Source organism: Bos indicus x Bos taurus, chromosome 29 (assembly GCF_003369695.1).
Source record: "Bos indicus x Bos taurus breed Angus x Brahman F1 hybrid chromosome 29, Bos_hybrid_MaternalHap_v2.0, whole genome shotgun sequence".
NCBI classification, from domain to species: domain Eukaryota; kingdom Metazoa; phylum Chordata; class Mammalia; order Artiodactyla; family Bovidae; genus Bos; species Bos indicus x Bos taurus.
Window position 1 is genome coordinate 51,169,993 of NC_040104.1, and position 16,048 is coordinate 51,186,040.

Genomic DNA, 16,048 nt, shown 5'->3' on the forward strand with positions numbered 1-16,048 from the left:
TTTTGTCATTTCTTACAAAAATGACATTTTTGTCATTTTCTTTAATTGCTATTTTACCTATAGCACTTTTATTTAAAATTAAAAAAAAATCTTGCTGAGCATTTGTAGAATATTTCTAGATTTGTAGTTAATTCAAACTTTTAAACATTATAAATGAAGCTCACTTTATCTCTATCTTGACATCACCTGGATGAATGGTATCTAAGATAGCAATGATGGGGAGTCTTTAAATTGCAACCAGTTTTCACTGTTCAATCAGTGTGATTAAAATACCCATTTCAGTCAGTGCACACAGGTTTATAGTTTTAATGGTGTTTTCCTGATGTTTGTGATGCATGGAAAAGTAGCCCTTGTTAAATGCAGTCTCAACCTGTTTTCTCCTTTGGCTTCTTACCATAGTAGGGGGGCAATCAAGGTTTCTTTCACAGCACTGCATCTACACTGGGTCTTAGTACTTGAGAGCTATGAAACTGGAGGACGTGCTTTAGCTGTGCAGTCACAGCGGGCCTCCAAACACTTCATCCCAAGTCAGACACTTCCTCGTGCAGGGCTAAGAAGAAGAAGCAAATGCTTGACCCCCATCCCAGACACAGGCTGCCTACTGCACACCCAAGTCCATGGTGCTGTGGGCACATACATCTTTTCAAAGTAGAGATTTGGAACCAAGCAATCACATCAGTTAGGTAAATCTCCTCACCTCTCATAAGGAAGGTAAGAGTATAAATCCTCACCTTGAAACTTTTCTCCTTCAAGTTCCCTGTCATGTTTTTTTTTTTTTTTTTAATGTATGGTTTATAAATTAACTATATCAAATGACTGCTACATATAGGAGTTTGACAATAGTTTATTCTTGTTCTTGTCTTTAAAACATGATTTAGTTAGAAAGCTACTATGTCATGTCATGCCACAAGCATTATTGAACTATGCAAGAAGGTTTTACATATTCATTTTCTCTGCGTTATAGTTAAAAATCTATGTTTTTTTCTTAATCTGAGGAAGTAGCTGGCATAGGACTCTGGACTCAGTAAGAAAGTCATTGGCTTTCTTACTTCTTTTGTAGAATTATGAACTTTGCCTAAATCATGACTCTCATACCTTAAAAAATTTTGTTTTGTTTTTTTTTTTTTCAAAGAAAACAAAGTTTCTTAAAAAAATTTTTTTGTGTGGAACCATATTATATAAAAAAGAGATAAGTATAAAGCCTTTTAGCCAAAGGGGTGGCCAGAGGTCCTGCATTTGTGACTTCTCAGTTCCTCAACCCTGAAGTGACCCCTGTGGGACCTTCCCCTTCTATGGGACATAGTTTGGAAACTAACAGTTATGTGTTAATCCTTCTCACTAAACATCTTTAGAATAAAAACTTGCTGGCACATTGTTTTCTTGTGTATAATTTTCTCATCTTTCTGTGTTTTTGTTAAATGGAAAAGTTTAAAGAAAATTGCAGGTGTGTTCTCCTTAATAACATTCAACTCAAACTACTTCCTCCATTTGAACAGGATCCTAACCTAGAAATCAAAATAAAGGTCTCAGAAGTACGTATGTAGGGCAGGAGCTGTTAGGGGGAGAAGATAGTAATCTTGTGGGTCATTCCTAGGATCATGGGTCATTTTCTAATTCTTTGAAATTATATGTACTCTATAGACTGATATTTATTGTACTTTTTATCAGATTGCTGCTGCTGCTGCTAAGTCGCTTCAGTCGTGTCCGACTTTGTGTGACCCCATAGATGGCAGCCCACCAGGCCCTGCCGTCCCTGGGATTCTCCAGGCAAGAACACTGGAGTGGGTTGCCATTTCCTCCTCCATTTATCAGATTAACGTTCTATATATATGTTCTCTGTTATTTATAAGCGGAATAAGTAGGAATGCATTTTTTTATTTATGTGATTATTTTTCTACTTAAGTAACCGTCAAGTTAGGTCTAGTCTCTAAAAGTATTATTTAAACATCACATTTAGTAAGCTGTATAACATTCCTACGATACTATCTCTTGCTTAACTTAAAGATAAATAATATTTAACTTATTTCAAATGCAACAAGAGTTGGACAGGAGTATAACTAGAGAACTAAGAGAAGGTATGTTGCCAAAATGTATGAATTAAATTTAGATATTGATTTCTGAAATACACTGTAAACAATAAATGGCATCTCTTTCCATTGTTTGGATAACAGATACTATGCTAATTTTTTTCTTATATATAGCTAATGAAAAATGTGAAAGCATGAGCAGTCACATTGAAAAATATTCTTATTCCTCATTTATTCATCATGTTCTATAGTTTAAAAGAAATCTCAAAAGGTCTATATATTTCTATTTATTTCTGGCTGTATCCTTTCTCTACTACTGCCATTGCTGTGGAACTGTCCATCTGCACCCTGACACCATTCTCAGAAAGCATGAAGTTCATCAATGTCTCAAGTGTCTGGTAGTGGTTAAGCAAGAACACCCAGACTCAAGGAGTTATGTTTGCATAGCTGTCACTTGATGGGTGACTTTATAATTTATGTGTCACTGACTTTGTCACTAGTTTATCTCTTGCCCTCAGGAAAAGCTCCAAACACTTGCATCAATTTGGGTCCTTCCAAAGTAGTTGGTCTTATCTCTTTACTACCTTATTCTGCTGCTTAGCTGTGCATCTAACCAGCCAGACTATGTAGGATCCCACAGATTTTTTTCCTCACCTCTGGACTTTGTACGTGCTTCTCCCCTCTGACTCTTGTACTTTTTCCTGTCCTTCAGGTAGCTACTTCCATAGCACCTCCACCAAAAAGCTGGCAGTATTGACACAAAGCCAGCTGTCCCTTCTGAGTGTTCCTTGTGCCATCTTGTATACCTGTCTTAGTATTTATGACTCTGTATGGAAATTGTCTGTTCATCTATTTTTACAGTTTATAGCATTATCCTTTCTCAGGGTGACTGGATCACCTTCATCTTGTAATTCCAGTGTTTGTTACAGCACCTTAGCAGATAGTTATTGAGTAAATGAATGAAGAATGAGAAAGCCAGAAGCTCTGATACTCAGCCACATGTGGGACCATGGGTTGATTACATAATTGTAATCCTGTATTTTGTTTTCTGTCATTTATAGATATGTTTCATTTTTCAGAGCACTTAGAAATATATCATGTTTTTGTTTTGTTTTGTTTTTATTAATACTGAGTTAACTCGAGTATTTTAGATAAAGAATGTAATCCTTGTTTTCTTTCCAGCTGCTGCTGAATTTGAATCTGAGTCCTATGGATTGTCTCCTCTAGGAGCTACAGATGGGTCAAATCTGTCTCAGGACATGCTTTTGAAAACATCACAAGAATATGTACAGATTTTGAAGAAAAAGTATATGATCTGAAAGATAAATAGTGAAAATTTCCCTTCTGGACTGTTTTCATGACATTTTAGTTGTTTCTCATTAAACATGATGAGAAAATCTTTATTAAAGGGAAATATTTTTGTGTGTATGATGAAAATTTGTATGGTATTTTAAAACTACTAGTTTTAAGTAGTACTAATACTACTTTTAAATAGTAGCATCTAAGTACTTTTGATACTAAGTATTTTCTCTGCAGCTAACTTAAGTGATTTAAAAATCAGCACTGTTAAGTTTTCCATATTCAAAGTGAAAGTGTTAGTCACTCAGTAGTGTCCAACTTTGTGACCAATGGACTGCAGCCCGCCAGCCTCCTCTGTCCTCTACTATCTTGTGGGGTTAGCTCAAATTCATGCCTATTGAGTTGCTGATGCTATCCAATGCTCTCGTCCTCTGTTGTCGCCTTTCTCCTCCTGCCTTCCATCTTTCCCAGCACAAGGGTCTTTTCTGATGAGTCAGCTCTTCACATCAAGTGGCTGAAGTATTGGAGCTTCAGCCTCAACATCAGTGCTTCCAATGAATATTCAGGATTGATTTCCTTTAGGATTGACTGGTTTCATCTCCTTGCAGTCCAAGGACTCTTGAGAGTCTACTCCCAACACCACAGTTCAAAAGCATTCTTTGGCAGTCAGACTTCTTTATTGTACAACTCTCATATCTATACATGACTACTAGAAAATAGTGTATATATGTTAACTCCAGTCTCCTAATTTGTCCCTCCCCTCATGTTTCCCCTGTCATAACCATAATTTGATTTTCAGATCTTTTGAGTTGGTTTCTGTTGTGTAAATAAGTTTATTTTTATTAAATTCCACATTTAAGTGCTGTGATACTTGGTTTTCTCTGAGTTACCTCATTTAGTATTGTGATTTCAAGATCCATCTGTGTTTCTGCAAATGCCATTATTATTTCTTTTTATGGCTGAGTAATATTCCATTTTCATTGGTGTGTGTGTGTGTGTGTGTGTATACTGCATCTTCTTTATCCATTCTTCTGTTGATGGACATTTAGGTTGCTTCAATGTCTTGGCTATTGTACATAGTTCTGCAGTGAACATTGGGGTGCATGTACCTTTTTGAATTATGGTTTTCTCCAGATATATGCCCAGGACTGAGATTTCTGAATCATATGGTAACTCTATATTTAGTTTTTATAGCAATCTTTATAGAGTTTTCTATACTGGGTGTACTTAGGTGCATTCCATAAGCAGTGTAGAAGGATTCCCTTTTCTCTACACTCTCGCCAGCATTTATTGTTTGTATATTTTTTGATGGTGGCTATTCTGATTGGTATGAAATGATACCTTATTATAGTATCTCTGCATTTCTATAATAGTGATGTGGAGCATCCTTTCTGAGCATCCCTCATGTGCTTTTTGGTCGTCTGTAGGTGTTCCTTACAGAAATGTGTATTTAGATCTTATACTCATTTTTTGATCAGGTTGTTTGTTTTTTGATATTGAGCTCTTTGATCTGTTTGAATATGTTGGAGATTAATCCCTTGTCAATTGCATCATTTGCAAATATTGTCTCCCATTCTGTGGGTTGTCGTCTGTCTTGTTTATGATTTCCTGCACTGTGCAAAAGCTTTTACATTTAATTATATCCCATTTGCTTATCTCTGTTTTTATTTTCATTACTCTAAGAGGTGGATGAAAAAAGATCCTGCTGTAATTTATGTCACAGTGTGTTCTGCCTATATCCTCCTCTGAGTTTTACAGGACCTGTCTTATATTTAGGTGCTTAATCCATTTTGAGTTTATTTTTGTGTATGATATTAGGGAGTGTTCTAATGTCCTTCTTATACATGTAGCTGTTGAGTTTTCTCAGCACCACTCATTGAAGGGGCTGTCTTTTCTTCTTTGTATAGTCTTGCCTCCTTTATCCTAGATTAATTGACCACAGGTAAGTAGGTTTCTCACTGGACTTTCTGTCTTGTTCCATTGATCATTCAATATATTTCTTTTTTTGTGGTAGTACTTTGTTTTGATTACTGAAGCTTGCAGAATAGTCTGCAGTCAGGGTACCTTATTCTGTCGGCTCTTGCTTTTCTTTCTCAAGATCGCTTTGTCTATTTGGGGTCTTTTGTTTCCATACACACTGTAAAATTTTTTGTTCTAGTTGTGTGAAAAATGCCATTGGTAATTTGATAGAAATTGCACTGAATCTGTAGATTGCTTTGGATACTATAGTTATTTTGACAGTTATACAGTTATAATGTCACTTTCATTTCTGTATTTCAGTTTCCTCTCTTTCCTTCTTAGTTTAGGTAAAGGTTTATTGATATTGTTTGTTTCATTCAGGAAATAAACTTACAGTTCTTGCATATGAGCACTGGGCTGGCACGCCAGGGCTCTGTGCTCATGGGCAATGTGTTTAGAGATGTTGCTTAGCAACGATCATTCTGTGATGAGAGATTCCAAACCGTTGAGCTTCCCATCTGGGAGTTTGTGGTGGGACGGCTCTGGCTTACCTGTAGTGCTCGTGTTGGGTTTAGGGGACTGTGAAGAGCTGAGGGAGAGGTGAGGTGTGTTTGGAGTCCATAGGCTCTGTGATGAAGAAGACATTTGGCTTTGGGAGTAAGAAGGGTGTGCCGCCCTTTGGCTCCTCCATCAACCCATGAAAGACAGAGGTCATGGAATCAACTTCCAGCCCGGGTACCCCATCCGAGATAAAGACCTCAGAAAGATCCACAAAGCTGCCATTTTGGGCAACGTAGCCAAAGTGCAGCATGCTCTGTTGTTTGGGGAAAATGGCCTGTACGACAGGGAGAAGATGAACAGGTAAGAGGGGTGGAAGGGCCTGGAAGAGATCCCGCCTGTGAGTTTCCCTTCCAAGGCTCCTGGATACCTTCCTGGGATCCAGCACCCCACAGACTTTATAGGCAGCAAAAAGCCTTAGCTGGTTTTGGACCCACTTATAACTCCCCTTATAGAGTTTTACTAATAGTTTTGAAGTCATTTAACTGAATGTTGATAATCACAGAAATGAAATGAAACATGAATAGCATCTGTTTTTCCTTTCTTCCTTCTACTTTTTATTTGCATGGGTTAGCATGATGTACTCATGAGTAAAAGCTCCTAAGTTATATAGCCTTCAAGAAATCTTCTGAACTTTCTGGCTCTCACATTTTTTCTCATGTGATTTATGAAAACACTTCTTCAGGGATCACCTATTGTGGATCATGGATCCACAATCTGTGGACAGATTTCTGATGTTGTCAATATTTTAAATATATATATTTTTCATACCGTAAGGTTATATATTACAGAAAACTGCATAGTGAGCAAAATAATTCCCATGCCAAATCAACTTCTGGATTAAAAATTCTTCAGATACAATTCAATATCCATTTTATATCAGTGTACCCTTAGGTATATGTGTTCTTTGCTGAAGGACCTTAGAAGACAGCTTTGGAGTAGGAAGCTGGCTGTGTCCTTGAATAGGAAGACATTTTCTTAGGATGTATGGTCTTTCTATATTTAAAGCAAATCAACATTTCATGGTTTTAAAGATTTTAGGTTACCTATGCTGTCTTTAATTGTTGTGATGAAATTAAAAGCTTTGTATAGTAGAGGAAGATTTGCCCTTGTAGATATCAAAATGTGCTATAAGTGCCCACAAAGTGTTCATTTACTAACAACTGAAAAGATAGATACATGAATGGACCAGAATGCCCAAACACCCAAATGAATGTAAAACTTTAGAACTTGAAAATGATGACCTTTTCTGTTAGAAATGATAAACTGTGTGTAGATGGTGGAGAAATAACCTGGTAAAAGAGAAAAGTAACTCAATTTTTATCTCACCAAAAAGTTTCAGATAGAGTATGAATCAAACATTTCAAATATGCACAGTGAGAAAAGTACCAGAATAAAACTCAGATTCCTATTTATACATTTTTTATCTGCTGACAGAGACCTTCTCTTTTTTCTATTTCTACTGTTTCTTAACCTTATTTTTTTTTTAATTGGAGAATAATTGCTTTACAATGTTGTGTTGTTTTCTGCTGTATAGCATCATAAATCAGTTGTAAGTATACATATATCCCCTTCCTTGTGAGCCTCCCTCCCACCCCAAAGACCTTTCTAAGAATGATTTCAAAAGTAAGAATTCTGGAGTTTCCTGGATTTCGGCACACACACAAAAGAAAAGAAATCTGGATGTTGATTTAACATTTTAACAACACAAAAATTTTAAAACTCTCTGTAGATCAAGCTGTCTATAGGCAAGTCAGATTAGCAGACAGGCCTTGTCTTTTTGACACTAATAGGAATGTGGCACAGATAAAAATTATTTCTCACTTTCAATTTTTTTTTAGATTTTTTTTTATTTGAGGATTGATATTTTCTGACAACTTTCAGCCTTTTCAGAAGTCAAGGGAGTCTATGGAGTTCCTTGGACATCCAGTAGTTAAAACTCAGTTCTGTGGGCCCAGGGCTCAATACCTGGTGGGGGACCTAAAATCCTGCAAGCTACTGGGATGTATTGTACATGGGGAATATAGCAAATATCATATAATAACTTAAAATGGAGTATGACCTATAAAAATTGTGAATCACTATGTTGTGTACCTGTAATATATAATAATATGTAATATGCAGCATTTATATTTTAATTAAAAAGAAGCAACCTTAGAGAAAAAGACTTTATGGTAATTAGATCAATGGGAAAAATGAGAAATGAGCAAACAAAAATGCTACCAATTATAGCTGTACAGACATTGTGCATTATAAATTTCATTCCAATGTCAGAGACGTTAAAATGTCAGAAAATGAAGGTATTAGAATCACTGAAGCACAGTGTTGTCTCTAATCCTCAAAATGTATCTGCAAAATGTGGTATGATATCCTTTGACTTCATTGAGAGGTTGTCCTTGTAAAATCGGAGAAGGCAATGGCACCCCACTCCAGTACTCTTGCCTAGAGAATCCCAGGGATGGGGGAGCCTGGTGGGCTGCCATCTATGGGGTCGCACAGAGTTGGACACGACTGACGTGACTTAGCAGGAGCAGCAGCAGCAGCAATAATTATGATTATATTACCTAACAGTTACTGAGCTGTTACCTGTGCCAGGAACGGTTCTAAACTCTTTGCATGGATCTCATTTAAGCATGGCAGTGCTGTCCTGTGAGAGAACTACTTCTCTCTCTCTATTTTGTTGATGAGGAAATTGAGGCACAGAGAGGCTGAATGACAGCTAAGTGACAGAGTGAAAGTCAAATTCAAACCCAAGTTGAGCTGAATCTCAAGGTCATGGTCATTCTATTCAAGTAAATTGTTCTTTCATTACTGTATTAAGAAGAGCTAATGCTAATATATAATGTTATTTCTCCAGAAGGAAACAAAATATTTGTTTTAGAGGGATAGGAATAGCATGCTATTGAATGTTTTCAATCACAGGAACAATTGTTTGTTTTGAAACAGTAACACTAGAGTTTCCTGAAAACTCCTCTTGCTTTCATAGGACTGCCCTCCACTTGGACTGTGCCAATGGCCATTCAGCGGTGGTCACTCTGCTCCGGGAGAGAAAATGTCGGCTTAACCTCTGTGACAATGAAAACAGGACAGCACTGATGAAGGTATGGGGCAGCGAGCTGCGTCCACACGAGGTGGATGTGATTTAACTACTGAGACTAAAAGTGAATTCATCTCATTTAGATATAGCAAACCAGTAAAGCTTGTGTACTGTTTACTTTGAATTCCTAGAATTTACACTCTGTTTCTTGGTGCATCACAGACAGGCCATAGAATGCCAAGAAGAGGAGTGTGCGACTCTTCTGCTGGAGCATGGTGCCGACCCAAATGTCATGGACGTCTGTGGGAACACCACTCTCCACTACACTGTCTTTTGCCAGAATATATCACTCGCAGCAAAGCTGCTTTCCTGAGACACCAATATAGAAGCCAGGAACAAGGTATATCTCAACTAACTTTATTTACAAACTACTTGCAAAGCATTTTTTAAACTGCTGCTGCTGCTGCTAAGTCGGTTCAGTCCTGTCTTACTCTGTGCGACCCCATAGACGGCAGCCCACCAGGCTCCCCTGTCCCTGGGATTCTCCAGGCAAGAACACTGGAGTGGGTTGCCGTTTCCTTCTCCAATGCATGAAAGTGGAAAGTGAAAGTGAAGTCGCTCAGTCGTGTCCGACTCCTAGAGACCCCATGGACTGCAGCCTACCAGGCTCCTCCATCCATGGGATTTTCCAGGCAAAAGTACTAGAGTGGGGTGCCATCGCCTTCTCCAATGCTAAGCTAAGTCTAGTTAATTATTGGAGTTGTACTGCCCTGAGTTCATGACTACTTCATCTTCCTTTTCTTTCTCCTTGCAATTCAGTTCAATTGCTCAGTCATGTTCGACTCTTTGGGACCCCATGGACGGCAGCACGCCAAGCCTCCCTGTCCGTCACCAACTCCCAGAGTTTACCCAAAATTATTTCCATTGAGTCAGTGATGCCATCCAACCATCTCATCCTCTGTTGTCCCCTTCTCCTCCTGCCTTCAATCTTTCCCAGCATCAGGGTCTTTTCAAATGAGTCAGCTCTTCGCATCAGGTGGCCAAAATATTGGAGTTTCAGCTTCAACATCAGTCCTTCTAATGAACACCCAGGACTGATTTCCTTTAGGATGGACTGGTTGGATCTCCTTGCAGTCCAAGGGACTCTCAAGAGTCTTTTCCAAGACCACAGTTCAGAAGCATCAATTCTTTTGTGCTCAGCTTTCTTTATAGTCCAACTTTCACATTCATACATGACTACTGGAAAAACCATAACCTTGACTAGACGGACCTATGTTGAGAAAGTAATGTCTCTGCTTTTGAATATGCTAAGTTGGTCTAACTTTCTTTCCAAGGAGTAAGTGTCTTTTAATTTCCTGGCTGCAATCACCATCTGCAGTGATTTTGGAGCCCACAAAAAAACAAAGTTAGTCACTGTTTCCCCATCTATTTGCCATGAAGTGATGGGACCGGATGCCATGATCTCAGTTTTCTGAATGTTGAGCTTTAAGCCAACTTTTTCACTCTCTTCTTTCACTTTCATCAAGAGGCTTTTTTGTTCTTCTTCACTTTCTGCCATAAGGGTGGTGTCATCTGCATATCTGAGGTTATTGATATTTCTCCCGGCAATCTTGAATCCAGCTTGTGCTTCATCCAGCCCAGTCTTTCTCATTATGTACTCTGCATATAAGTTAAATCAGCAGGGTGAAAATATACCTTTACTTTCTCCTTTACTACATGCTAAATAAAAGTTTACAGAACTTAGAATCTTGAAATGTATATGACAATTAAAGTTTTGATATCACCTCTGACATTGTCTGAAGTGATCTAAGAATTTGGTAGTTGTTTTTCATATCAGTGTTAAAATATTATTTATCACATTTTTAATACATAGCTTTTGCCAACTGATTCCTGAATATAAAGAAAAGAGATCTAAAACTTCTCCTGATAAAACCAACCCAGGTACATCATCTGATACTGAATTACTCTCGGTGATTCTACCATAGATAAAGTAGGAATGAGGAAGCTTCAATAATGAAAGAACTATAAAAAAAGTAGTGTAAATTGCATGTGTATTTTATTTTTTAATTAATGTCTTTATACTCTAGTATTCAGAATTCTTTAAGAAGTTAATTATAGGTGAATTAACATCAAATACAATATTGTCTGAAAAGAAATCCATCTCTTTAATATGGTCCCTAAAGTCCTATATTAGATCTTTGTGTAAATCAGAAAAAAAAAATTGAGTATGATGTATATTTCATCTATAGTCATAGAACAGCAGATTGGACGTCTTATGAAAGTGAACTTTCATTTTGAGAAGTGGTTTGCCTTTACCGAGTGATGGCTCAGACGGGAAAGCATCTGTCTACAATGCAGGAGACCCGGGTTCGATCCCTGGGTCAGGACGATCCCCTGGAGAAGGAAATGGCAATCCACTCCAGTACTATCGCCTGGAAAATCCCATGGATGGAGAAGCCTGGTAGGCTACAGTCCATGGGGTTGCAAAGAGTCGGACACAACTGAGTGACTTCACTTTCACTTTCAGTTTCACTGTGTAGTGATTAGTCTCACTAAAATAGTTACCATCATTAAAACTGGGAACTTGAATAATCCCTTCCTGGTAGGATAAGAAATGATAAACAATAACTGCAAAGCTGAGGCAGTGTGCAGCATAGTAGTGAGAGATTATTTCTGAAAGATACCTACCAATTGTACAGAAGGCATAAAAGCAATGCCTGGTTGAGAACCAGTTATTTTGCCTATTGTACCAAGCAGGTCTAGATTGCCAACTTCATTCCTTACAGATCCAGAGAGAGAGAGATAGGTTGACTTCATTAGGATCAGATATTTTCTTTTGTGTGTTGGACAATTGTCATGAGAGTATAGTTTTGTAAGAACATGATGTTCTCTTGCCAGCAGTTAAAAGATTATCATAATAGATATTCAAATAGAACAACTTGGGACTCTGCAGGTTCTAATAAAAGCACGAAAATACTTTGTATTAACAAAAACAGCATTAGGTCCACTGGATGTGGCATCTAGCACATTGTACAGGGTATCCAAGGATACCTTTAACTGAGTAGACCTTTATCTAATCAAAGGGGGCCTCCCAGGTGGCTCAGTAATAAAGAATCTACCTGCCAATGCAGGAGATACGGCTTGATCCCTGTGTCGGAAGATCCCCTGGAGAAGAAACTGGCAACCCACTCCCATACTCTTGCCTGGGAAATCCCATGGACAGAAGGGCCTGGTGAGCTGTAGTCCATGGGATCACAAGAGTCAGACACGATTTGGTGACTCAACAACAAAAACATCTATCAAAGAACTGTAGGTTGGTTTATTACATTAGTCAGAGGAGATACAGAGATGACAGTGTCTTGATCTTCAATACACTCAGAATAGAGTTTTTCTCTGGTTAATTTCTGTATTTTTCTAAAGAAAATTTTCAAAGAAGACATGCTTATTTATTTGTTCATTTGTTCACTAAACAGATACATTTCGAGTGTCTTTTATGCACTAGGCATTGTTCTGATGTCACAGGGTGAAAACATTTAAAAATCACTGCCCCTGCTCTCCTTGCTCAAGCTTGCAGTGCTCCTCTCCCCGTGGAGTCACTGCATGTGACTCATCCCTCCAGCATCAGATCATGACGACCCCTGGGAAATGTTGTCCAACAGCACCAGAGACCATGGTTCCCTCCATACTTCCCTCCCTCCCCTTGTTCATCAGCTTAGGATGTGATGATGTACGCCTTCCAAGCTGAAAAAGCATGATTTCTATAAACATTTGCCATATAATGGGAAGGACTGATATAATGATATCCCTGACTAGTACATAGCACTCTTTGGACCATCCTGATCTGTGTGGTCCAGATACTCTTGAGCAATGGAAGGAGATAGTCTCAATAGATTCTTTTTAAATATGTTAGTGTGTATGTGTGTGTGTATATATATATACACACATACATACACACACATAGAAGCTGAACTTTTAAAAAATGTTTTTTAAAAGTTTTAAAACTTTCCATATATATATATATGGAAATATATATATATATATATATATATATATATATATATTTATATATATATTGCTTTTTTTCTTTAATAGTGGATGAGAGTTCTGAAGAGGACTCTTCAAGGAGGTAGGATTTTATGGATGTTTTAAATTATATGTTTAAGGGAACATGGAGAAGAGAAACTAATAGTTCTACTCTGGGTGTTCTACTCTGGGTTAGACACTGCATTATGTGTTTAACATTTGTGACCTCATAGAGTCACCACAGCAGCTTTGTAAAGTAGCTGTGTCCTACTTTTACTTAATTAGGCAACTGTGGTTTCAGGAGGTTAATGAATTGACCCTGGTTAAAATGAGCTGACCTGTGATTTGACAATTGGCCTTCCTGGCTCCCACATCCACTCCCATGGCCCTCAGCAGAGACTGAGTAGTACCTATGTAGCATATAAGTTAAAGATATAAATTAGTTCTTTAACTTGTGTACACTTTAAGTTTCGACATTGTGGGAAAACTCCCTGTTCTCCCTTAAAGGAGAGAAGTGGTGCCATGTCAGTAAGTGGTATCCCTGCAGACGGTCTAAGACTCCCATTTTGGACAGACTCAGATTGGTCTCTGAACCTTGAACAGACAACGGAGAAGGAAAAGCCTATTCTTCCGCTTCGTTTTAAGTCATCAGGTTTATTCCAGTTTGGGCAAACAAGAACTATTTCAATCCATCAATTGGATTTTCAGTTCAGCTATTAGAAATTTTAGTGAAAAATTATTTTTAGGCTCTGCTGATACATTGGCTGTCACTCTCTGTTATGGAAACTAAGAATGAGTGTTAACTTGATATTTCATAGGTTGGGAGAGATGGATGCAAAAATAGGTAATGAAAAACTTTTTTAGAGACTTCCCTGGGGGTACAGTGGTTAGATGGTTAATAAGACAGTGTGTGTCCGATACTTGGTCAGAGAAGCTAAGATCTCACATGACCCAGGGTCAGACAGCCAAAACATAAAATAGAAGCACCACTGGAACTAATTCAGCAAAGATTTTAAAAGTGGTCCACATCAAGAAATCTTTAAAAATTAAAAAAAAAAAAAACTGTTTTAAAACATGCCAAATTTTATTCATGTCAAGAAAGTTCATGTAATATATAGACAAACTTTCACTTTTTTTTCCTTTTGTTCAAGGGCATGAGCTCACTCATTTTTATTGTATGCTTTTACTTTAAAGGTTTCCCAACAAACCTGATGTTGATTTGGGGCCTACATCAAATGATGAAGTCCTAGATTTTAATACCAAGGTAAAGTGTTCTGTTGTGAAATTAGTTTTTCTGTTCTGAAATTAGTTTCATGTAGTATTTACTCTTATGATTAGATAGTGGAAGTGACAAATAGATTCAAGGGATTAGATCTGATTGAGAGGGTAACAGGCAGGAAGGCCAGGGGTCTCCAAATAGAGGAAATAGCCTGCAAGTGTCAGACATTTTTATCTCTCTTAAGCGGCAGGAGAAAACAAACTAGCAATATTTTTTCCTTCTCTATACAAATTTAAAGGGAGGTTTCTCTTAAAATATTGTGTTGCCATAATGACACCCGGTTTCGCCTGAAGTTAGCTATTCTCGAGTCTAGAGATAACCAATGCCTTTTTCTTATGGAAATGTTTGTCTTAAGCTATGCTAATGTACTATGCCTTTACCCCAAACTCTGTCTCCAAGTCGGTTCCGCCTCTTGGCCCAGAACCTACTTGACAAACCAGTATAGATATTGTTCTCCTAATCTATGTAAATGAAACTATTTGTATGGTGATCTGTCCTTCTTCAAGATTCAAGTTAATCATTTTATGGCCCAGGATAAACCATTTGGCGCCAAGACTATCCCAAAATGCATCTTATGGGTGAGGGGCCTGGTGCCATTCTGAATTTTAAGACATTCCTTTCTTTCATTAACAGACTGCTAGTGACTATATAACATCCAGCTGAAGACTAGCAGGAGGGTACTCTTTCTGCCCCCTTCTGATGCCTATGTCAGAAGCTTTCTCTATCTCCTTTATACTTTAATAAAAACTTTATTACACAAAAGCTCTGAGCGATCAAGCCTCGTCTCTGGCTCCGGATTGAATTCTTCTCCTCCGGGAGCCAAGAATCCCGGTGTATTTGTGTGATTCAACAACAACTTTTCATCTTGGGGGCTCGTCCGGGATCCTTCAGGACAAGGTAAGGATGCTTGGAGCTTTAGTTCTTTGTTCTCTTAGCGAACACGTTTTCTGCTGTGCTTTACTAACTCTACCGTGTGCTTGTGTGAATGAATGGCATGCCCTGCGTGAAACAAGTAAGGAGCCTTGCTCTGCGGTTCCACGGTGATCTCATACGGCTTATGGCAGAAACCTGTCGGGGCGTTATACCGACCTGCCAATGCCACGAGGCACCCAATGTCTCCTTCGGGAACCGACCAGAAATGGGCAAAGCGTGTGGACCGAACTCTCCTTTCTCGGTCAATCTTTTCGGTCTCTTTGACCATTTCATAACTCCTTGAGAATTAGAAGTACTAACCTAATCTATTGGATCATAGACTTTCAAGGGACTTGTGATCTATACTGTTACTGTGTACTGTGGCTTAGGTCCCAAACTTGGATTGGTAGTCAAGAAAGTGTCTAGCCTCGCTAGGAATCGAAAGTTCAGAAGCTAGATGGAGCTCTAGCTCCCAGAACATCTCTGAGGTTAAAGGTTACTCAGATTGGGACTACGATGGGTTTTTTTTCTTTGGTAACGCCGGCTCTTAGTGGATCAGAGGAGGCTGTTATACTAGTGTGGTGATGCTTGAAAAGAACATCTCAGTTTTATGTTCACATCGGTCTTATTGTGGTCAGGAAATACTCAGGGTCGTGCACAGGCACTCAGGTGATGAATGTTTCCCACAATGGTCTTAGCTTGGGAGGCATTCCGGAAGGTTACTCTGATTCACCCCGGGTGACATCAGAGGCAAGGAAGGTTAAGGGTGAAGAGCTGGACGTCAAGTAGGGATGCTATCAAGTCTACCCCTGGTACATCCCCACCCCATCTCGGTGGTAGAACCGGGAGGGACGAGTACGGCCCCTGCGTCGGTAAGGGACAGACTAAGTCCGACCAGGAAGAAAAAGCTTTTGGTATAACGTCTGTCTACACCCCCATCTAGAGCAGGGAGGG

The 16,048-nt window shown here is 38.6% G+C and overlaps 1 protein-coding gene across 2 annotated transcripts; it reads left to right on the forward strand.

The window, feature by feature from the left end:
* Window positions 1-1,973: 1,973 nt before the first annotated feature.
* Window positions 1,974-14,278, forward strand: LOC113886174. Of its 2 annotated transcripts, none has more exons than XM_027532172.1 (6): window positions 1,974-2,075; window positions 3,210-3,333; window positions 8,830-8,944; window positions 9,103-9,280; window positions 12,973-13,006; window positions 14,098-14,278. In XM_027532172.1, the coding sequence occupies exons 1-6, from the start codon at window positions 2,030-2,032 to the stop codon at window positions 14,204-14,206; spliced, it is 606 nt and encodes a 201-aa protein (XP_027387973.1). In that variant the 5' UTR covers window positions 1,974-2,029; the 3' UTR covers window positions 14,207-14,278. The 2 variants fall into 2 exon arrangements, 1 of the variants encoding a protein (XP_027387973.1); XR_003509379.1 differs by having other exon boundaries at window positions 1,977-2,075; window positions 9,107-9,280.
* The last annotated feature ends 1,770 nt before the right edge of the window (window positions 14,279-16,048 follow it).